The sequence below is a fragment of the Argopecten irradians genome, chromosome 2 (assembly GCF_041381155.1).
Source record: "Argopecten irradians isolate NY chromosome 2, Ai_NY, whole genome shotgun sequence".
Lineage (NCBI taxonomy): Eukaryota > Metazoa > Mollusca > Bivalvia > Pectinida > Pectinidae > Argopecten > Argopecten irradians.
The window spans coordinates 53,537,410-53,563,059 of NC_091135.1; the positions used below are offsets into that span (position 1 = coordinate 53,537,410).

The window sequence follows — 25,650 nt, forward strand, 5'->3', positions numbered from 1 at the left end:
ATCATTGTTTAACCATGTATGATATAAGAGAGGCTGAGATTGTCATCTCATTATGGTGTGAGAAGAAAATTAACTGTGAAATGCAAGATTGAATTGAATATTTGAAAGGAGTAAGTGGAGTCAGTCATGCTTATCTCAGACAATTCTGTTTTTGCATATTACAAAGTTAGCTCTCTTGTGAGTTGGTATCCATGTGGCATCATAATTGTGCGGGGATTCACGTCGTTTTCTCCAAAAGCATTACGTTCACAAACACATGACGTCACAATTATTACCTACTCACTAGAGCAGCTAACTCTGTAATACGCAGTGTGTGTCTTAATACATAGTAGGATATGATTCATCCTAGCTGCAAAAGTTTACACTGAGGTCGTGAAATGCTTATTTAACATATCTATAAAATAATATTTTAAAAAGTTAAATTTATTGATAATAGGGCAATAGTTTTAAAAATTGCTATATATTGAGCTGTATATTGAAAAGGAGAAGGAGTAATTGATTAATTATTTCCTACAAAGGCACGTTCATGAAAAAGGAACAGTGAATACATTTCTTAAAAAAGGTATTTCCGATGTCATAATTTGTTTTGTTTTTTCTTTAAAAAAAACTCCACGTCAATGTTTTCTTGATTTTAGTAAGACGTGACAACTAAATTTCTATTCATAAGAACTCACCATATAGAAGATTGTCAAGGTTAGAATCATGAGCCTAATAACAAACGTAAGCCCGAGATAATTATTGTTTCACGTAACAAAAGGTAATAGAGACAAAAAAACTAATGCTGTAAACGTGAATGTTTACGAGAACGGGAAATGTACACCAATTACTCGAAAGACGTTTTAACGCGAAAACTCCCCCGCGTGTAATATTTGATATATCTATAACACTATGACGCAAAACGTTAGTATGTGTATTTAAGTATTGATGTCACTATTTTTTTAACTTCATCGGAGTATGAATGAACTTTGTTTGCAAACTGTGTCACAAAATGTATACAATAAAGATTTGCATGACTGAACTTACTCTCGGGCCGTGAAGCGGTCGATTATTGAAAAAGTACCTATCTGTACATGCACTCTATATCAATGCACCCTTGGTCTACCCATTACACGTGTGCAGTCCTTGTGGATAGGAAGACTGTTTTCCACATTCAGATTTTGAAAACGCCGTTTAGTTTTGAAAACGATACCACGACTTACGGATACCCAGCGTCACGAAGTTAGGGGTATGTTGGCAGGCGGACTTCCGCGGCGTGAAATTCCGTGTAGAATGGGATGCTCGCCTTCTACTATTGTGAGACTTCATCAGCGGTACGTTCAAACGGGTTCTCTGAATGACAGACTGCGCCCTGGGAGGCAACGGGTGACGTCGGATCGACAGTACCGTTACATCCGGGTCACCCATCTGGGTCACCCATCTCCGTGACCGCTTCCAAACTGCCTCCCAAACGGCCAGAACAACGATAGGTATCAATGGAAGACGAATTTTGGTTTCTACTGTCCGCCGACGTTTGCGTAGCGCCGGTTTGAAAGCCTGTATACCCTTCCGTGGGAACATGTTGACACAACGTCGACGTCAAAATCGCCTGACGCGGACCCGGATGCATCCACGTTGGCTCATGCGCCAATGGAGACGCGTACTGTTCACGGATGAATCCCGCTTCCATCTCCGTAATAGTGACGGTGGAATTTGCGTGTGGAGACGACGGAGAGCGCGTTACGTCGATTCGTGCGTCCGCGAACGTTACCGTTGGGGTAGTGGTAGTGTGATGGTGTGGGGAGGGATATCCTTCGACCGCAGGACGCCTCTTGTTATCGTGGACGGTAATCTGACGGCATGGCGTTACATCGACGAAGTCCTACAAACTAACGTTGTACCATTCTTTCGTTATCATCCCGACGTCGACATGCTACTACGTGCGCACTCAGCAAGTTTGACCACAGACTTCCTAAATCAACAGAACATTCAAACACTGCCCTGGCCTGCCTTCTCCCCTGACCTCAGACCGATTGAACACTTGTGGGACCAGTTAGGTCAAGCGTTGAAACGACGTCAGCCACAACCGCGAAATCGACGTGAACTTGAAATTTCCATCAAGGAGGCGTGGAGGAACATTCAGCCAGTTAGAATTCAGCGTCTGGTTCGGTCCATGCCACGTAGGTGTCGTGCTTGTGTGGAGGCAAATGGTGTCCAAATAAGATATCGAAAGTGTGAAAATGAATTAGGGGGTTGCGTTGAAACGTTTGTCTCATCCTATACATGGGCAATCTTTGACTATCTCACTGGTAGGAAACGACTCTCGAAATGTATACCTTTGTAATGAAATAAAGATTTTTTTCTGTGAAATTTTTGTTAACATTTAATTTTGCATATTATAACAGTGTTGCGTTTTCATCGGCGTTCAGTATATTATCTTCTTAAAAAGACATCAATTTTGTCAAATCTTAGGCGATTAATTTTAACTTGGTCATATGGTCAAATGTGCCAAGGGCTCGGATGTATTCGCTCGGCACTTTTATCAGACCCTATTTGGCGGAGTTATGGCCCTTTCATTAACGAAAGAAGCATTTTCGGCTGTTTCCATTTAATAACTCTCGGAAATATTACCGGATTTTCTCGAAAGTTAATAACATGGTTAAATGTCTCAGGGCCTTGGCCAAGTTTGATCGGGACTTTGATTTGACCGTATTTGGCTGAGGTATGGGCCCTTTGATTAACGAAAAACGCCATTTTCGTCTGTTTCAGTTCTCTTGCAAATATTACCGGATTTTCTCGAAACTTGGTAACATAGTTAAATGTCTTGGGGCCTTGGCCAAGTTTGGTCGTCACTTTCATAGGAACCTATTTCGCTGAGTTATGGGCCTTTGATTAACGAAAACGCGGGATATGAATTCCACAAATTTGCTTCTTAACTTTGGTATGAATTCCCATCACAAAAAAATCCATTAATATTTGAAAAAAGTAAGTCATCAGAAAAAAAAAGACTTTTACCAGGGCTTGGGTTATCGCAGTAAATTATCTTCATTCTGGAAAAATCTGTGAGAAGTATATTTTGAACAAGCTGACCTCGAAACAGAACTGGATGTCACAGATTATTATGTTGAAAAAATCAATTCCAAAGTGTTGGTTACAGGAAATCCAATCTAATTCTTCTATTAATACAACAATCACGCATGATGCTTTGAAATTGCAAATAACAACTAAGAGTAGACAGTGTATTCCTCTTGAAAAGCTTACCAATAAAGTAATTTATGACTTATTAGTAAAGAATAAGAAAATTAAAGCACATACATTTAATTTTTGGAAAAATAAATTTGAATTGTCAAGCGATACTTAATTAAAAACAAGTCTTTAGTTTTCACTCTTTGGATGAGAATAAATTAAAAATCTTTAGGTGGAAACTTTTCATGTGTATACTACCCTGTAAAAAATTACTGTACAAATGGAAAATAGAATCCAATCCTTTGTGTACTACATGTCAGGTAACGGAGGATTACGATCATTTCTTTATTTTATGTGAACATGTTAAAAGATTCTGGGAAAAAGTCAATGAAACGTTTAAGAAAATTAAAATTGGAAGGAACTTTGCAAATATCAAATATATTATTACCGGCTATAAAACGGAATCGCCAGTATATGAAGATTTAAATGTCCTAGTATCGATTATATATTTTTCTGTTTATAAAACATACTACGTTAGTGAAAAAAGAACGAAGGAAATTGACATTTTTAGGGTATTAAAAAACGAATTGAAAATGTATAGCGATGTAAGGAAAATTAGACATTTGCCAAGCAACACATGCATAAATAACTTTTTACATGCGTGTAATGATACCTTGTAAATTAATTTCTTTGAATTATCTAATTTGCATGTACAGGTTTGTAATAATATCATGCAAAATATGGCAATTAGTATTCATACTTGAAAAAGGTTATTTATTTTTTTTTTTTTTACTTTCTCTGTATAAGTATTGAGTGTCGTAGCCTTTTTCCTTTTTTATATGGACTGTTTGGTGGAATATAGGGCAATGACACTTGATGTATACCTGTACAAATGAAGATTGTGTGCGCATGAAATCAATTTTGTTAAGTATAATTGTATGTAATGTTTTTGGTTCATGACTCGCTTAGAAATTAAATACAGTGTATTTGAAACAATGGTGAAAAAAGATAACAATAATAAAAAAATGCACTATGATGACACTGAAAGAAGAATATCTTTAGCAGATATGGAAAAAGTGAGACAATGGATATTTACAACAATTCAAAAAAAAAATCACTCAAACGATATATAAATATTCACATTTTTTCTTTCCGCATGATTGTATTATAATTGAATATTAGCGTAATGTGAATCCTTGTAAGAAAGATGATGACTTCATGACTCTCACATAGCTTACTTTAGCTTTCGCACTTGCTCTAGCCTGACTCTCATCTCTCCACTCACTCCCTTTACCGGATATTCTATTTTTCTCTAAGCTTTCTCACTCATCTACAGTAGTCCTACTTGCCATGCGCCCATGACCGTCTCGCTTGCCTCCGCATTCTCTCTATTCTCTAACTCCCTCTTCCTGTCTTTTCCGCCTGCTTCCCCCTCTCTCTTTTTCCTTTTTTTTTTTACTCTCGCTGTCTTTTCCCTCTTACCCTCTCTCGTTCTGTTTTTTTCTCCCCTTCCCCCTATCGCTTTATGTATTTTCTCACCATCTCTCTGTATTTCTCTCTATCTTTCTGTATTTTCTCTCCACCCCCTCTCTCTCTCTACGTTGCTCTTTACTCTCACTCCCCTCCTCTCTATCTCGATTCTCCTCTCTTTCTCTCTATCTCTGTCGGAAAAAATTACTGTTAGAAACAATGAGACTTGTTATTGTGAAAGATATATAAAAGATATACATATGCTATATACCATTGTCGCATTGGGACCATATATGCATAGAGAATGACCTTAGTCCTGAGTGCAAAAAAAAACAAAAAAAAGGTAAATTATCCTCATGTGATTTTTATTGTCACTTTGTAAGGGACGCAAATGTTATATGAAGTGAAATCTGGTTAAACCAACGCTGGTTGGTAGACAATAGTACAGATTTAATGACATTGATTTTTGGTGACAAATTGTTTCAGTCATTTTCTCTGAAACGTTGAGTTTTTATCGCATATTTTGTCAAAATGACAAGTTACACACAAGATTATGAATCCACAGTAATAACCGATGTTGGCCAGTATGTACACACACTTTGGTTATCTTTGTTATATCCATAGATTTGAAGAAATCCTTAGTCTATACATCGGGGCCAGGTTATCGAAAAGATGATTTAGCTAATCATAGTTAAACGACAAATTTCAAATGTAGATAAGAATATTTCTGGTGATTCAAATTTTACAGGATTCTTAAGAAATATCCATTCTATAACTGCTTGCTGATTTTAGTGAATATAATCATAAAATTTGCAGCAAATGAGAAATGAAATTTTCACTAATCATATGGTTAACCTTATCATCTTTTAAACAACCAGGCTGGTCATCCGTTAAAATGGTACAGATCAAAGGTCAACCGCCCATTCTATGTACTTTGTTAATGCGCTGTAAGAAGGCTCCCTGCAATATATGGGGTTCATGTTCCAACTTTGTGTGACGTCATGGCAGCAGTAAAGTGGGTTCGAGTCCAAATGTCGACGGTATTTTTTTTTTCATTGTAGTTTTTATTTATTTGTTTTTGCTTGTTTGTTATTTTTCTCGTTGGAAAAAAGTTTTAAACAAACATTAATTTCCATTTGCTGTCATTTTCGTTGTGATTGTTGATAAAAAACGCACTTTCCTTTGTTCTAAAGTGAAATAGTGAAATACCTTTTCATATATATATATGCAGAGTTTTGATGTAATAGTTCTAAATCTGTTTGGTTTCGGATTTGAACCCTCAAATGAGATGTGCCAGACGAACAAGCGGAACGTCATGTCGTGTTGTTCCGCCGGGCCTCTTGTCACTAAGTAACAGGCGTGATAGTCACTTTAGTATAGGAATTGTAACCAACACTAGCTTCTTGATTTATCAGAGAAGACTGGATAGAACGGGACACGACACTTCCGCATTAATACACAATGATAGTTAAAGGTAGCTCAAAATGTTCAAGTCTGCGAAACTTACTCTCCGCTAAAAATGCTTTGAAATGTAAATTGCGAGTAGCCACAAGAAAATTTGTATGTAGTATTCATGTTCAAAGTCATGCCGGGTACAGAGTATTGCGGGGCCAATATCCATAAACACAATGATGGTACACACGATGTGTTTTAGGTAAAGGATATCGCCGCAGTCAAGCAATTAGTTGATAGCAATTCCTCTAACGATGTACCGTTAAAATATCATGGAACCTTGTACATATCTAATCAACTTGAAAAAATTACAAGCATGTAAATTGTTTTAACTATCGATATGATAAAAACACATTAAACAATTTTAGGTATTTCAAATCCTTTTAAAACTTTAAGATATATGGATAACAAGATCGAGTGTTTATTGGAAATCATTATCGTAGGTAGTGGAAACATTAAAAACATTATATGAATTAATGAAGTAAAAGGGATGTGTCTATGATGTGTTCAATATCACACATATCATAATGTTTATAATTGATTTTAATAGAATATTATAAATGAAGTTCATTTTAAGAACAGCAATGGTTACTTTGACCTTTACAGATAGAGTAAAATAGGAGGAACCAAATAAATTGTCGTTAGACCTAAAATATATAATATATCTATTTGTGTTTAATTTGTTATTGAAATTCAAAGTAATGTGCCTCTCTGACAAAACTTACATCAAATATTATTAATCTGCGAAGACCCGTCATTTTATGCTTCAAAACTATTTCTATGAACGAATAACAACTATTTATATCACCTTTGAAGGGACCGTACAGTCTGCGATAGCATCAAAATTTGAACTTATATCTTAAGCAAACCAATGGGTGGGAGTTAAATTAGTTGATTTTACTGTGATATGCCAAGAAACCCCACGCTGGTGACATGTATGTGAAATGATCATTTTCGCTCGCTGTCCGCCATTACATTGTGGTCGGACGTCTTGAATGCTGAACCATAGTCCGTGCATAGGGAGTAAAACAACTTTTGTTTAGAATTACTCAAATCACTCTTACAATAAAGTGTTTAGCAATATTTGTTATTATATGTTTTATAAGGAATGTAGAACAATACATTTATGCCATGTCTTGTTTTATGGTAACAGAATTAGCCTCACTGAATTGTCCCTTTGAAAGGCGGTATATGCTAACACGAGATTAATTATGATGATAAAAATAAACTAGATAAAAAAGCGTTGTCATTTAGTTTTTTTGTTTGTCCAGATTTATAGATTTATATGAGATTTATAGGGAGGCATAGAAGCATGTTTAGTGATACTCATGCTAAATTCCACCTTATGTAGGCCTATAATATGTATTAAATTAGGTGTTAAAACTACATGCGCTGTGTATTGTTTGAATTTACATGCCCGAGACGATATATCGTGAAGGTACGTTAAACCAGGAATATTTAGACAACAGATATTTGACATAATTGAAGAAAAAATGCGTTCCTGGACTCAAACATATCAAGAAAAATGGAATGGCATATTGATAACCAAAACAAAAATATAAGAAGAAAAGGGCTATGTTTCCATGATGAAATGTTTATGTTAAAAGCGTACGTCGTTATATATTTACTTTAATAAAAAAAATGGTTTTAGTTTAAAGTGTATAGCGATGATTTTTGATTAGCTGTTGGATTGCGTGTAATTATGAAGCATAAAATAGATGGTAATACCGGGTTAACAGTACGTATGAATCATACCGTCAACCTCAAACGTTAGAATATTACATGAAGGTCGTGGAGATAATGACGTCCTTGTACGGTGACTAAACGCTTGTTTTCTCGATAAACATGATGTTGTAATTATCTATAATTTGGAATCTACCGCTTGTTTTATCTACGTAAGTTGTTTAGAAAAGCAAATATTAAAAGAATTTAGGTTACGAGTGAAACAATAAACGGAATATCAATACGGCATGTCGAATAATGGTACATTCAGTGAGGTTTTTTTATCTAAAAGAGTAAATTACGCAAAAGAGATATTCGGGCTTATTTCTGATGTAATATTGTTTCCTGTCTATGAGAATGTCAACATGTGATCTAATATAGAGAAGTATAAATCAGAATCTCAACAAGGTAATGAGTTTCGAAGTAAAGAAGTGTCTACATTAACGTGTCTTTTCTTATGTTTCCCCACGATTTAGAATTGAAGTTTTGGAAAGGTGAGGTGTTTTGAGATCCTCTTGTAAGACTCTACCAGAGGTGAAACACATGGCATTTTGGGAAAATACAAGTAAAGGTTTTGTTTTTTGCATTTCTTTTTTGGCGGTAAATGGAGGCCGACATACCATTGTTTGTCCCATGTTTATCTGCTTATTGAACTCGGAGGAGCGTATAAGAAACTGCACTATTTTGATAATGCTATCCCATTAGTTTAGAAGTTACAGTTTATTTCGTTGTTTTTATTGAATGATCTATTGCGTCACATTCCATTTCTATATTGCTAGATTTTTTATCAATCAATTCAACGTTTTGTTGTAAGTGTAAATAGATGATTGAGTTAAGCATTTCTGTACAATATCAAATACGAAGCCAGTGCATTTATTTTTTAAATGTTCATTTGCCGGCTCAACAGGAAATAAGAAAATATATAACTCCTTATGTTATAATATAGGGAATATAATAATGGGGCAAAGACAGTTATTTATAATCCGAAAATATGTAGATGCTCTTTTTGCGATAAACATTGCTAATTAACACGTGGGGTTGTTACGTGAATAGATCTACATGGTAACCGTTGTGTTCTTTACAAATTATCGTAAAACACTTTTCCCTACAAAGCCCTGCTCGTTATGCAATTCGGCACCAATGTAACCCTCAGTGTAAGGAGTGTACGATTACTGATAACGTATTTTTTCGCGCGCTGCTTTGTCGGAAATAAATATATATCAGACAAGTCCTCTTCATTGTGGGATGTGATGATATTGTTATATCAATTATATTACTAATATTATTTATTATTTAATAATACCTTACACTCTATAATTTACATTCCGCTAATACTTCCCTGTATTTTAATATCGGCAATTTTCACATAATGGACCGTAATGACACGTAGAATTTAAATGATAGACAAGATAGAGAAGGTCATTCAATTATAGGATGTACTCTGAAAATGACGAGTCTGAATATTATGTATATTTGAATGATTTGCCTCAGGGTATAGGTCGTAACAGTAACCGTCCATACCTACATGTACGTGTATACTTTCCAGCGATGGTCAACATGGATGCCAATGTTAGACTGCTAGGTAAGTTATTTTATTTAAATTTCCCGACAAGACATCACGGCTATGTAGCTGTGACTATACGAACGTCTAACGTTTTTGTTTCAGTTGGGATGCTCTTGTTGGCAGCTACTTCAGCGAATCCGATACGTACACCATGGACTAGTGTTCTGTTTCGGAGACAGGCTCCACCCTTGATTTGTACGTCGTATTCTGAACTACAACTAGTTCTGGATGATAAGTTCAACCGTGTTGCTTCGGGAGCAGCCAGAGATTTATTTGAGCACGATACACACGTGACGCATGATGAAATGTCTTCACTTGCTGAGGGAATGTGCAGGTATATTTTTTTTAATTCACAGCTTAATTAAATTATGGACCGAGACTTGATATCATTTGTTAAATGAGATTTAAGGTAACTGAATTAAACTTTAGGAAAAAAAGACAAAGGAACACGAAATATGTCACTAGGATTAAAGGTTAAGATACATACCTTAGCTGATACATTGTCGGGGTTCAACGGACGATTGCACTACGCCCAATGCAATTATCACCTGTGGTTTAGCTCAGCTAAAATAATGCGTTTCTACATATTCCATCTGATCACCTTTTAGTCGATTTTGTAGGAATGGGATTGAAAGTTGCAAACACTTTATGGAAGACATGTTTACGCATCCATGGCACCGAATTCTGCTGTAAACGGTGTTGAGATGATTGACACACCGATCGTATTTTCCATAGACTCCATAGACTGATATGATTTATATTCAGTGATGGCATTTGTCGCCAAAGCGACATATCTCCACGTACGCAGCCATTATCACTTTTTACTTATATAGTGACGACGTCGAAATAAGATTTTGTTTCTGAACTGACCCCCGATTGATAAGTACAACGCACAACGTGGTGCAGCCAACGTAGGCTGTGCAACGTAACGGAAACGACTTTTCATTTTAAAATGTAACTGTAAAGTAACTTTGTTAATTTTGTCAGTTATTTTGATTACAGTTCATTATACATTGAGCATGACTTTCTGAACAATTTCAAATACATAAACATATTATTTATTTCCCTGCTTATCTTAATTAGTTGGCTATCACTCTGCAGCGTGGCAAAATTAAATGATTTCATAGTTATAGATTTGGTGTTCTAACTTCATCTTAGACCATGGATATACTTGGTGTTCTGATGTTATCGTTTTAACTTTTAGTTTTGTTTTAGACAATATTATTTCTATGTCCTGTGTGCCTGGCGAACACGGCTTTATGTTTGTATAGCTTCAGGACAGCGTCTTAGTGATGCCTATACATATGGCATATTCTTGGAATGTTACCAGTTAGTGATGCCTATACATATGGCATATTCTTGGAATGTTACCAGTTAGTGATGCCTATACATATGGCATATTCTTGGAATGTTACCAGTTAGTGATGCCTATACATATGGCATATTCTTGGAATGTTACCAGTTAGTGATGCCTATACATATGGCATATTCTTGGAATGTTACCAGTTAGTGATGCCTATACATATGGCATATTCTTGGAATGTTACCAGTTAGTGATGCCTATACATATGGCATATTCTTGGAATGTTACCAGTTAGTGATGCCTATACATATAGCATATTCTTGGAATGTTACCAGTTCGGCTTTCTGAAACATGTGATTCCATCGCTAGTCTCTAATCAGCGTGCGTTCTAATATATATATATGTATTGCTAATGTTAATTGAAAAGGTTATTGATCATACAGTTGAGATCTTATATATCATAACGTGATTGTTGTTTTTAATTCCGGCCTTCCTTATCTCCTTGGGCTCTATATCAAATTTTGATTATCAACTTCAATTATGCTTCAGTGAGATAGCAATATTAATAGGACAAGAGCTCCTCTGTTACAAGAAGACACAACGTGAATATACCACTGCTCTCAAACCACGCACCACGCATCCTGCCAAGTTAATCTAGATACCGTCTAGCCGATCATTTTCACGGGGGTGATATTTTTGCGATTTTGCTAGATATTACTAGGATCGTAAATCTTTGATCCGCGAAATATTGGAAAATTGTTGAATGATATCGACCCTTAAATCAATATCGTGAAAATATCGCCTCCATATAATGTTTTCGAGGTTTATTTTTATCAAATCTCGAAAATTTTGGTGAGCAAAAATAAGCGGCTATACGGTATTAATGTCGTACGTAGCAATAGGTTTAAGAACCCAAACACAAATTCAAGATATTGTTTCTTCATATTTATACGTGTTAGGAGATTTCTAATAAAGCATTAACTCCTTCCATGCAGTGATCTCGCATCTATAACCGACCAGTTTCTTGACGAGCTGACCAGTTGCCCCAATGAGGACGAAGTTAAGTCGAACATGAACATATTCAGTGGGCTTTGCTGGGCTAATGGCACAATGACATCTTTACTTCAAGAATGTTAGTATTTATTTAAGGAAATCCTCTTTATTTCATTTTAGCGCATTTGTTTTTGCTTTGTAGTTTTTTCTGATAGCTAAGCTAAAATACGTCAACTTAATGCAAATGGATTGAACATTTTTAGCATTCTATAGAAAAATATAACAGTGCTGCTGCTATTATGTAACATTATATGAATAGTTTAAAATGTGAAAAATATAAGTATGATGTCTCCTCTACGATAAGGAATTCAATATGATACCATGCGGTTTATATCATATCCAATTACTGATCTGATGAAATCATATCGACAAAAACACATTCAGTACTTACAGGTTTCAAAAGTGTTAACTTTGGCTGGGACACTGAATGTGGCGAACTGGTGAGGCCTATATTGGGCATATGTGGTGGCGATCCTATCCATCAATCAAAGGACATGACAGCAGGTCCGAAAGTTTACAAAAGGTAATAAATTTATTGAACATTATTTATACAATCATTGACACTGATAATTAATATGCTTATTCAATTATTAATAATTTTGCTAGTACCCATGTGAAACACGAATTTGGAGCAGTTCAATTTTTACATCTTTACATCCTTAGCCTCATGCCTCTTTTTCTTGACGATTATCATACATTCTTTTGACTAAAACCTTTTTGTCTTGAAGGTAACCATATATTCGTTTCTTTAAAACTTTTTTGTCTTGGAGTTATTTATACATTATTTTGTTTAGTACCAATAATGATAGGAAATTGCTCGACTCTCAGGCCTATTCTGGAGACTGACTTATTTTTCAAGTCCGTCGTATTTTCAAAATCATTTATCCTGTTAGACATGATAGGCTTACCTACGAGACCGGCCTACTTTCTAAATCATCCATCGACGTTAAAATAAATATTCAAACTAAAAAAATATAAAAAACACACACAACAAAGAATATGAAAAAGATAATACAAATACGTATTGAAAGCAATCCTAATTTTATTCATATATGTCTGCATGTACATTATATAAATACTAGGTCTATCTACATTAGAGGGTGACAGTGCCTAGTGTCACCCCAAAGATATCACTGTCACCCGAGGCGAAGCCAAGGGTGACAGCGATATTCCCAGCAGTGACACTAGGCACTGCACCCTCTAATGTAGGTAGTATTTATTTAAGTATACTGTAATGAATTTGAAAAAAGAGACATTGATAAACAGACTAAAATCTATTAATAAATAGCTTCAGATAATGTTTGCAGCGTTGCTTCAAAAAACAAAAGATAAACCAGGCGACATATTTAAAACAAAATAAACATCATGAAAAAAAATTAATATACACAGAAACATATGTAGACTCTTATTACTACTGTATATAAGTAAATTGTAATACTTCCTTCATGCATGGTGGCGAATGAGAGCGGTGAGCAAAATGAACGTAAGCCGCTGGAGTGAATGAAGACACGTGTGTAATTGGTACGGTGACTGTTTGATAAAATTATACAGCTAATGTTCCTCCTTAACGAGTACACTAGCCTGAGTTCCTTATATAAATGTAAACTCTATTTATATCGACCGTTCTGACCTGACTTCTAGTGATAATACTATTAACTACTACTTCATGATTGTTTTAAAATTTAATGTAAAATTATGTGATATCTCTGATATTAAAATTATTAAATATATAAAACCTGTAAACGAATATTAATATTTTATTTTATTTTAAAAGAACCCCTCCTTACAGTAACTTTTTTGAATAGATGTGTAAACAATGATTGTATATGTAATTAATGTGAAAGTGGTGGAAGTGCATATTTGAAATAATCAATTAAAATATGGAAATTGGTATGGAAGTGAGAAATAATCAATTAAAATATGGAAATTGGTATGGAAGTCCTTCTGTAAAAGGAAAAACATTGTTATTTACATGCATATAGTGAATTTAAAAAAAATGGCGTCGAAAAAAGAAACGAGTGTGCATCTTTTTCGGGCGGTTAATGTTTTGCACTGTTAAATAGCCAAGGCTATACACTACAACCCGTCGCTAATGAGTTGCTACGAACGTGTCTATTGTCTGATATTGTTTTAATGCTAACTGTCGTGTGATAGTGTGAAATGCCAAATATCTCTCGACCAATAAGAATGCAGCATTCTCACTTGAGGTATTATAATATGAAATATAACAATACCACAGGACTTTATGATAATACTTGCCTGTAAGGAATCAAAACCTATTTTCAAAGCCAACATATTTTTTAGATATACGTTTGACTATAACAAATCTAAAGCTTACTTTCAAGACATGGCCTATTCTCGATTCAGACGTATTATCTAGAGTTTAATTAATCTACCCTCTAAGAATTAAGACTTAGTATAGAATGACAAACTCCTTTCTAGACTCGATTGTAGCTATAAATGTTTTTTAAAGTCGATATCAGACACGAATGTATCCACATTATGTCAATTTACTTAAAAAATAGGTTTAATTTTGTTTTGACGTCGTTTATAAATTATGTAATGGATTACGCCCAACGAACGACGATATGTATTTTGTGTAGGAAGACGTAGGTGATGGCATCCATCACATTACTCTATATAATGCCACCACTTAGCAATCATATCTCATATTGACGTATGGCTTTTGATTTGTATTGTACTCAAAATAACCAGGATCACTAGTCTGAAACTGAATATAAGACTATAAGATATGTTCAAGACAAGAAAACTGTCATTACTGCACATTAAACATCTAATCTTAGCCAATAAGTGGACATGACATAAAAAATCAGGCATTTGTAATGCCAAGATTCAAATACAGAGTGAATAAAAACAATGTTAAACTTAATTTTAAAAAAGATAGCATTTATTTGCATTAGAGATACTTAAACAGATAAACACTCAACTAATGTCATGGGGACTAACATATTTAGCCAATGTAGCTAAGTGTCTAGATTATAACGTTTTAATTTGAATAATTAAGAACAGAAATACCATACTATAGATTTGGAACAGACAGGGATACGGACTATGCAATGTCTGGCTTTGACAGGTTACATTATATATAAATCTGTATTGTTTTTTTTTATCTTTTCATTTCAGAATTATGACTAAACAAGAATCCTGTATTTCTAGCCATTTTGACACTGTAGATGGCGTTGCAGGTGCTTGTGGTGACATAGAAAGCCTGAAGATACTCGCCCACATTTTAAATCTTCTCTTTAAACTGGGACCTGGAGTAATATTCCAACTCTCCGATTTCGGACTCGATTAAACATATGATTCGTGGTGACCTTTGTATTCCTTTGCATTTATAATGTTGCAAAAAAGAGAAGCTGTCGTTCAGAGTTTGTTATCTTTGTTTGGTTGATGAAACGCAGTAAAAAAAGTTACATGGAATTAATTTTAGTTACCGTACCACTATGATGAAAGATATTTATATTATGTTATCTAATATTAAGCATATTCAGCGACTTTATCTATGATTTTCCGAAGGTTTTATGGTAAATTTTATCACGACTTAAAGAAACCAAAATGAAAAAGGTCATTAACACTATAACTTATAACATGTTTTGTTAAAATGACCACGAAAAGTGCTCACAAGCAATCATGCGAGAGTAATTTAAGGCTGCTCACAAGCAATCATGCGAGAGTAATTTAAGGCTGTATGTCGGTGTTGTTTTATTCATATACTTAATTTCTATCCAATCATATACTTGTGTATTTAGGGTTTTATTCGCAATAGCCCTTATTATTCATTGAACCGATGAATGTCTGTATATAAGACGACAGAATAATTAGAACTATATTCGCCGTCGTTTATAAGACTTTGAAATCTGAGGGTCGTATCACAGTAAGCTGGGGCCGTATCACACCTATCTTAACCCTCTCACTTATCGTATGGCCCTAACGCTGGGGGCCATCTTTGCAACCTCAAGGCCCTAAATTAAATAGTATAGAGCCGTGATATAGTAAAGGATTGCCTTATCCGGGTCCTCACTTACTTGTATTGATATTATGATCCTAACTTATGGGCCCAAGTTGGGGCCCTAATTTAGCTATAATAGGGCCGTAATATTGAAAACTGGGGTCCTCCAGGCTCTCACTTCTTTTTCGTATGGTCCTAATTATAAGCTAGTTGCAGAGCTTAAGACCCTATTAGATATCACAGGACTTTAAAGTAATAATCTGGCGCCCTACCAAAGGTACCATAGGACCCTAACTTAGCAATCTTAGAGTACTAGTAAGCTAAGACCCTAACCTATCTATATTCATCTGTTGATGCTCTAACTCGATTCTGTCTCGTTTAACTAAGCTGTCCATGGTATGGAGCCTACCACGTGATGTCATCATGTTTTCATAACTCGTGACTATGAATGTATAACCACTTGATGATGTCGGGGGCAATCTGTGATAATATTGTTACTGTATATGTTACTTTCTTATTAATATTATACCTCACTGATGTGATATACTATTTACTAACTGACGACATTTAAACGAAACCAAAATAAAATGCACGAATAGTCCCCATAGTTTTGATAAACATCAGTGTGCAGCACTGAATCACACTGATATATATATCCACGTGATCACCTGACAATGACCCACTAATACTTTATCGCGGAAGTTGGCTGTAGTTGCTGTGTAGATGTGATAGGTGTGTGCCGTTAGTGTAAACTTGCTGGATACATGTCTTGATGAAGATAGACTCACCACGTAACACAACAAAGGTAGGACATCATCAGTGTTGAGTTACCCTCGATGCGTTCATTATTCGTCTATTGCCTAAACTCCTTATCATTTCAATGTAATTAAACATATATACTGCTATTAACTTAATTAATAGATAGTCCAGTAATTTTGTTATATAATTTTACTTCCTACATAGTGTGTTATTTATAACCAGTTAATACTTAACCTGCTTTCACTTCTTGTTCTGTTTTTTGATGTCAAATGAAATGTGTGTCTTCGCCTTTTACTTGGTTCTATACAATTTTGTCAATATCAGAATCAGAATAAGTATAGACATACCCGATAAAGACACTGTCGATGTGACCATCCAGGTATTATAAATGAACTTTGGCGCAATCGCATTTTCGCACAAAATCGATTTTAAGCTATTTTGCGTGAAGATGATCTGCGTATTACAATTACCTGCAATCGGCTTTAATGCAATACTGTTATAGCACAAAATGATACGAAAAACGCTAAATTTTGATCACCGGTAAAATGTTCACCGATCAAATGTTAACAATAAAACAAGATTTTTTTCACAATTATATGATCGAAAAATAATACCTTATTAACAGCCCAATATGCGGTATGTTGTCTTATGTTCTAAATTTAGACCTTCATGTCGGCAAAAGTCACGATAAGCATATTTTAACTTCCATTCGTATTTTCCTTCAAACGCAATTAATTTTAATGAATGATGATAAAAATACATATGAGAAAAAGTATTAACTGTGATGCATCCTATTATTATAAGCAATTGTGTGTACGATTTATCACATTGCAGGAAATAATACACCATGGGCCAAGGTGAAGGTCAAGGAGAGGGAAAAGGTCAAGGTGGAGCTGGTATTCTAAATTCAATCTTGTGGTTCTTCATACTAATTCTGCTTGCTTGGCCGATTGCATTCTTCGTCGCATGGTTGTATGTACTCCTTCTACCGTTTGGTGCGTGCATCAAAGTCTGTCACGAAGTGTGTGATTCCTTACTGAAAATAGTTAGGCTACCATTTACGTGTGCAGAAAACATGATTCATCAGAATTCTGTATGTTAGTTTACAACGTCAATGTAGTATAATTAAATACTGTTATATATAAATTGGCCATAGCTGGTCGACAGACATTCGTGATGGACGATGCTACATCAGTCGTTTTACAGAAGAAAACAGAATAATTCAGACACCTGTGAATGTCCAAACGTATACAACATATCCCTCCACCTGACCAGGCTACCACACACATCACTGAAGTGGATCCTAAAGTGCTTCATCAAACAGTAAACCAGAATATCAGTTGACCATCAAGCAGCTTATTTTATCAAAATCAATTTATATTACTTTTTAATAACCTGGTTCGTTTTTTAACATGATAATTTGTCTTAACCTCGTTAAGGTTTTGAACAAAATTTCGCGCTGAAAAATTAGCAATGTTGATAACATGATGACAATGCGGTTATTTCACATATGTTTTGCGTGGATTGTTTTCAGTGCCTGTGTTTAGAGATGACTAGGTCATATGTGATGTTACAAAACTAGGATTTAAATGCAACAGAATTGGGAGTAATCACGCCTGTATAATTGTTCAATAGAAATTCTATTGCTGTGTCTTTTACGAGGTTTGCAAATGTCGGGAGTTTTAAACCAATACATTGTAATAAATGAGCGTTTATTTACTTTTTTGTAAAAAAAAATATCAACACCTGTCGCCTCGACATATGATATCTACAGTAATCAAAAGGATAGAGACAGGCCATACATAGTATACCGTTTGTATTCCTGATTTAGAATATCGATATCATTTACCTACTGATGCATCAAAGGTTAACGCGGACCACAAGGTAAGATTATATATAGGATAATGTGATTGTCATAGTGAATCTCTATCAATTGAAATAAAGTACCTGTTTCTAAACAAATCGTGAATAGTAACACTCGTTGTATCGTTTGCATCGTTGATGTAGAGTAATGATATGATCACAGTTTGACTATTGACCTATGAAGGTCATGTTATTATAAATCGCTCCCATGTTACTTTTTAGTTCTAATGGGTTCTAAATCAATAAAGTGTTCTTTTTCAATTCGACAAATGCCACTCTAATTTGTTTGAAATCTAAATACATATAGAAAATGATACATTTTGGTCCTTCTTTTTACATATTAGTCTAATTTGAACGTTTTTATTTTTTACTCAAAATATCGAGAAAAAAATTAAAGCAGCACAAAAATTAAGGGGTAGGGATAGCATATGTTTCTTTTCTGAGGATAATTTATTAAATATTCCTGTTATATTTTGAAAGGAGATATTTGTGCAATACATTCTAAAACAAATGTTATGATATCAAACCATTCGGAAAATATGTAGTTTATCTTAATTACGCCACAGGACTAATATGACCAAAAAGGTAAAATTCATATAAAATCCAATATTTTGTAAGATTTATATCTCTGATTTGCAATTACTTTTCTTCTTTCATTTGATATGCACTGCCATTTCCAAAAAATGTATGAGAAAAGGTTTAATAAATGAAAAATGTTCGACCCTCAGAGACGTACATTCGTAAGATATACCAACCAATGCACAAGCCTTAAGAATAGCTGAGTAGAAATGCATAATACTGTCAATTCACTATGTATTATCATATTTTTCACATAATCCGCCTGATATCCAGTGATTTCGCCCGTGTAATATTTTGCGTATGTCACTAGTGTAATATGACCTGGAGCAATTTTCATTGACTGAAAATCCATTGTGACGTCAGACAGAAACAATAAAATGACGTCAGGAAAGAGACGTGAAATCAGGATTACGAGGACGGCGAGACAAAATGGCGGCCTCTGTTGGATTTTCGGAATACATTTTGACGTAAATTCTTTGTTATGTAGGTATATGTAGTTATGTGATAAAACTTATCTTGAATTTGTGTTCATTTCATATGAGATTTGTAAAAGGAGCGGGTCGGGCCTGTTCTTCTACATTGGCGCACAACGTTGGCAATTTAATAAAAACTTCTTAGACTCGTTTCATAAAATCTCATATGAAATGATCACTCATGTAAGTTCCTATATGTATATGTGCATGTGAAAAAAATATCATATTCGGGTAACACATAACACATTGTTAAAGTTGAAATACCTGATAATCATCCAGGACCAGCTGACCAAATTAACACTAGTTAAAGTTAAAACACCTGACAATCATCAAGGGCCAGCTGACCAAGTTAACACCTTGTTAAAGTTAAAACACATGACAATCATCGAGGAACAGCTGAATATAAAAATATGAATAGCGTTTGTCTCCCTTCAAACAATTGTCGCTTGAAAAGGTATAACCTAGGTACAACACTGTATTACTGTTGAGTCGTATATTGTTGTGTTGTTTGTAAATTTTAGAAAAATTTTCAAAACATAGTATCTTTCAGTTCAGCAAGTCTACAGGGTTCGGTACATATTTTTGTCACCAAATAACCATGTCGCTATGTTTACTAGTGTCTATAAAGTATAAAGGGAGCGCTTGTATGTGCGGATTCGACTTCACAAAAACATACACATCGAGTCCTTTTTGGAACTTGCCATGCAAACTAGTTGAAATATGATCTAAAACCTTAAGGGCTTGATCGAGCTCAAATTTTTGCATATAATTTTTTATCAAGACGTACGTTTTAAAATTCGGGCAATAGGCAATAGATTTGGTAATGAACGCGATTACCTCGACAGTAATACTTATCAATGCATGTATATTAAGCATGCTGGCCACATTTTAATGTTTATATTACATTAAGTACTACGCAATTACTGCTAAATGCATAGTTAGATCCATTTTATAAAATTACGGAGGAATCATCCTCGATAATAAAGGGGTGATGATTTACCCGGAGAAACGTGTTTATATTCCTGTACCAACGCTTCAAAATAGCAATTTATTTTTTATTTCATTAAAACATACCCTTGCGGCTTCAAATGACGGAGACTTCTATGTTCTATGTTTTTAATCGATCATCAAGTTGATCTTTAATGAAACGAGATCAGCACTTCATACGGCACATCTAATCTGGTCTCATTTGTATCTTAGTACAGAACGGTTATATAATTCAAACTTACAAAATAATAGTTAACTCTTAAAAATCAGATATTTAAAAACAAATATCTTAATAATAGATAACTTGTTAATAATAATAGATAACTCTTTATGGTATTTAACCTGTTTGCTATTCCTACCTGATGTGACCTTCAGTCAACACAGATGGTCGGCTTCACCATATGATTACTCCCACCTTCCAGCACTCCTTTAGATAGCATGTCTGTTTCTTTTCCATAGCGCAGAAACTATTGTTTACTTTATCGCTGAATCATATTGTATCTGATATACATAAATAAATTGCTATAGACTAGCGATATAACTGTGTTACGTCTGTGTGCTCATAATCTTAATATAGAAGTTAGTAAAGGTAAAGATGATATTGGAAATAATAGAATTTGTACAATATTGAGGATAATATTCATGTTGATTCATCTCTCCAAACTTGTCTGGTTTAAGGGAGAATCAAAAAGGACTTATGGCAGAAGCCACCTGTATTTAAAGTTTTAGATCATTCCATTTGTCAAAACAATGAAAAGTATGAGTTTTTCTAGGGAACTTCAAAGGCTGAAGAAATATATTATTTGTGCAAATACATTTATCAAAAACAAACAATAATGTGTGACATGTATAATACTATATCCATTCTTGTATTATTTTAAAACATTTTTTTAAATATTTGTTAGAACTGATTGGCTGTTATGCCTATGGTGAATGGAAAATTAGGGTCTTAAGTCAATTCAAACCTTAACACATTAATAATATTGTACCGACACTAATCAATACTACGAATCGTATGTATTGAAATGAAAATAAGATTCAAAGCTAGATAAAACTCCAGGCATATTCAATGAAAAAAAAACCCGATTTGCTTTTAAGAGCATGAGGGAAATGCTGTCTGCTTGGTTTAGCTTTAGATAATCAGTCGTTGATGTCCCTATGAATACAATGTTCTAAATGATATGTGAGTGTTGCCGGTCACGTGTTAGAAACAGGATTAAAAAATAGTATTCGACATTTTAAGGTCACCAATGTTTAAGATAACGTTGAATGATACTCTCATTTGGAATGTTTAATCCATTTCTCTGCTGAACAACATTAAATAATGAATAATCAGTATGCCAGTGGGACATCTTTAGTCACGTTATGTTAGTTGATCAGCCTTTGAAATATGCAGGTGGTCGTTGTTGATGTTTTTCTTTCATCTTTACAAAAATAAGCCTTACTCTAGAAATATTTTTTTGATGAAAATAGTTACCAGAAACGATGCATGTTCTTCACCGATTGCAAAAAGACGTACATACACAATGACAGTAGATATTAGTGTAATAAATGCGAATAACTTGCAGACAGGTAAAGTTGTATTATAAGTCTTCAACAGTAACATTAGTTAATGTATAAATTGCATTCTGAGTGCCCTATATTGCAAAAAAAAAACAAACTAAAAAGTAAAATAGCATGTTAGCGTTCTTAAATTGTTTTGGAATGATATGCGCATGCACCTTTATCGACAATAAACACATTGTAAATCGATGATTTAATATTCTATGATACTGTATAGCGAACAGACCATTCTCATAGGGAGGTGAACATGTCAATCTGAAAGCTTTAATAAAATTTACAGTAGTTTTCATAATGTCGTACCTCTGGATCATCACAAATACCATTCCTAATCACCAGTTGATAGTTATTATTGAAAAATAATGTTAATTGAATAGCACATAAACTTGCCATGTCAATAACTTAGAACGATGGTAGGAAGAATGCCGCTATCCAGAAATGATAATTTACAACTATATTGTTTATCATCGTCTCGCATTCTGGTGCATTAATCTGAAGAATTAGCCTAAGATTACCTTTATTTTCATGGAATATCGGATGGACACCAATGATAGTGTAAGTTACTAGTAACTGAGAAATTAAAAAATAGGCTCAGTCACAAAGAGCATTATTAATGTTATCACGCGACCACATGGCGTTACAGATAGTGATTAAAAGCCTATATATTTCACTGGGTAAACTAGCACTACACCAATATGTAAGATAATGGAAATCATAGTAATCAAAGTTACCAACATCTACGTGTAAATAGATATTTCTTTCATACTTACGTTTGTAATACTGGCTGGTCTAATGCAATACACTCATGTTGCCTGATACTGTATTACAAGGCTACCCAGGCTGTACATCTTCGTGACAACGGCGACAACAAAATCACTATCTTATCGGTAAAATTTAACATCTTTTGAAGAAACTAGGCTAGTTTTAATATAGACAATGCAACCCACATGATTTGTGTTGAGAATAAAATGTAATTTTCATGTATTGCCTAGCAGTCGCGGTTTTCTTCGAACTTATTTCAAAATTGTGGATTGGAATACAACGTCGAGTCATGAGAAAACAAATCTTTCATATGTGCATATGAAGGATAGGAATATTTTACCCTTTGGATCTCAAAATGTTGTAAAACCCTAGGCAAAACTCGGGATTTACAATATTCTGTGACCCTTTTGTAGAACATACAAAGATTTTGCAATCCGCTGCTTTCGCGACGTAAAATTAGTATCATTACTATTGTTTAGTATTACCTCCTTTAAAATTGGAAAACCTGAAACATGGCGGCATTTTTTTTTTATTTCTCTTCATTGTAGTATGAACCACGCATTCGGTGATGTTATGGTCCTAACTATTTTGTCATGTTTGCTTATCTATTTGAATGATGGGAATCACAATGACCAAATATAACTTCATGTTGCATTAAGTTTGGTTTGGCATGAGAAAGATATATACAATGTATCATATACGTTGAGATTTTGTTTCATTCTTGTAAGTGTCTTTGGGTGACAGGCACTGAAAATGGCGGGTTTGACTTCCAAACCGTGAGAGGTGATAGCCCGCATCAATACATCATGACTATCGTAACACACCAGGTAGGGACATATATGGAGGGACAAGACTTATAGGTCATCTACAGATAACAATCACACCTAATGGGGTTTGATGAAGAAAATTTATTAGTAAACATATTTATATCACCAGTGATTTTGTTCATCATCACACGCCTTTTCATATCCATATAAATCCTCTCAGATCAAAGGCTATTATGTTATCGGTAGTACAAATGCACGTCCGGGATTTAAGAGTTCTGAAACACAATCTAAATGTCAGTTATGATAGATTTATAAACAGTTATTTTACAACAACAACTAGAGGTATAACAGCGCGTGTCGATATGATGAGAATTGTCGATTTGGCATAATATGACTTGGAAAGAATCAGTTTTCAAGCTTATCTGTTAATACATTTACCAGTATTTGTAGTTCTTAATAATCTGTTGATCAATCGGCTTTTATTTAGGCTTTGAGCCGATAAAAAAGTCGTCTTGCAATGAGCCGATGAAAAGTCGTTTTTATTTCGAACATAAGTCGATGAAATGTCATCATTTATGCTATGAGATTAAATTATCAAAATGTTCTGGAGATATGTATAAAAATGGTTCAATATCTTTCGTACAGCATATACCTTATGTTAAACACACATTTTCTCTAAATATAATACTCAAAATGTGCTAAGGATCACTTTTATTTTATGGACTGGCCTGCTCGTTCCCCGGATCTATATCCGATAGAGCACGTGTGAGACATGCTACACGAATCAATTTCTTTTCGCGTTTACTAGCCAAGGTCACTGCAAAAACATGATACGGCCCTGCAAGAGGAATGGGCATCCATCAATCAAAACCGGAAACGGGACTTAATTTCGAGCATGCGTCGGCGATGTCGTAGTGTTATTGAAGCTATGGACGTCACAAAAGATAATGAAATGAAAATTACACGAGAAAATTGTATATAACGCGTTTTTTTGTCATTTTTGGGGGTACCTCTGTTTCGCAAGTAATGTATCGAACACTGGTGAAAATGTCATAGTTTTTCTGTTGAAACCTGTGTTTAGACATCTAAAAGATATAATTTAAGCATTTTTTCATGAATTACTATACAGTAAAATGAATTTGATACCACAAAGTAAAAGTGATCCATAGCAAATTTTGAGTAGTATAGTTCCGGTAATCTTCCATTGATATCTTCACTATCCATCGATGTTACAATTCAATTTCTTTTGTATTTTGCTAAGAGAAAACGTCATGTTGTCTTTGATATTAAATATTTAACCACAGAAAAAGAGGTGTTCATATAACAGATACATAACAAGATTAAACATGCAGTAATATTCTTATGAATTTCCATATAACTTTATATAACAATTGTTGTATAGTACTAAAGAAATAGACTTTTTCATTATCACTTCAAATCCACATTTTCAAAATTTACTCTCCAGAGGGATGCATAAATAATTTTATTTATTGTCCAATATATTAGAAAAAAATAAGATTTATTTTTATCATTTTTATACAACAAGTTAGTGTACAGAGATGTGAGTTTTTATCATTTTTATAGAACAAATAAATGTATTGAGATCTGTGTTTTTATCATTTTTGTATATTAACAAGTAAGTGAACTGAGGTGTGTGTGTGTTTATCATTTTCATATAACAAGTAAATGTACTAAGATGTGTGTTTTTATCATTCTTATAAAACAAGTAAGTATAGATATCTGTATTTTTGTCATTTTTATAGAACAAGTTAGTGTACTGATATCTGTGTTTTTATCATTTTTATATAACAAGTAAGTGTACTGATATCTGCGTTTTTATCATTTTTATATAGCAGGTAAGTGTACTGATATCTGTGTTTTTTATTATTTTTATATAACAAGTTAGTGTACTGAGGTGTGTGTGTTTATCATTTTTATATAATAAGTAAGTGTACTGATATCTGTGTTTTTATCCTTTTTATATAACAAGTAAATGTACTGATATCTGTGTTTTTTATCATTTTTATATAACAAGTTAGTGTACTGATCGAGATGTGTTTTTTTCATTTTTTTAAGTGTACTGATATCTGCGTTTTTATCATTTTTTATATAACAATACTAGCCGCAATATATCGCTCGGTGACAGAATTCTCTTTAGCTCGATCGTGGCTGCGTATTTTTATTGTAAATCCTGCATGTTTATG

The 25,650-nt window shown here is 34.2% G+C and overlaps 1 protein-coding gene and 1 long non-coding RNA gene across 2 annotated transcripts; both read left to right on the top strand.

Moving 5' to 3' along the window:
• Positions 1 to 9,175: 9,175 nt before the first annotated feature.
• Positions 9,176 to 15,358, top strand: LOC138317022 (uncharacterized). The gene is made up of 5 exons (XM_069258654.1): positions 9,176 to 9,388; positions 9,473 to 9,704; positions 11,669 to 11,805; positions 12,111 to 12,249; positions 14,871 to 15,358. Exons 1-5 carry the CDS (start codon positions 9,241 to 9,243, stop codon positions 15,040 to 15,042), a joined length of 828 nt encoding a protein of 275 aa, XP_069114755.1. The 5' UTR covers positions 9,176 to 9,240; the 3' UTR covers positions 15,043 to 15,358.
• An 80-nt stretch (positions 15,359 to 15,438) lies between these two features.
• On the top strand, positions 15,439 to 18,163 carry LOC138315936 (uncharacterized). Its single transcript, XR_011207564.1, has 2 exons — positions 15,439 to 16,501; positions 17,290 to 18,163. It is a non-coding gene; the product is annotated as an uncharacterized lncRNA (long non-coding RNA).
• Positions 18,164 to 25,650: the final 7,487 nt, after the last annotated feature.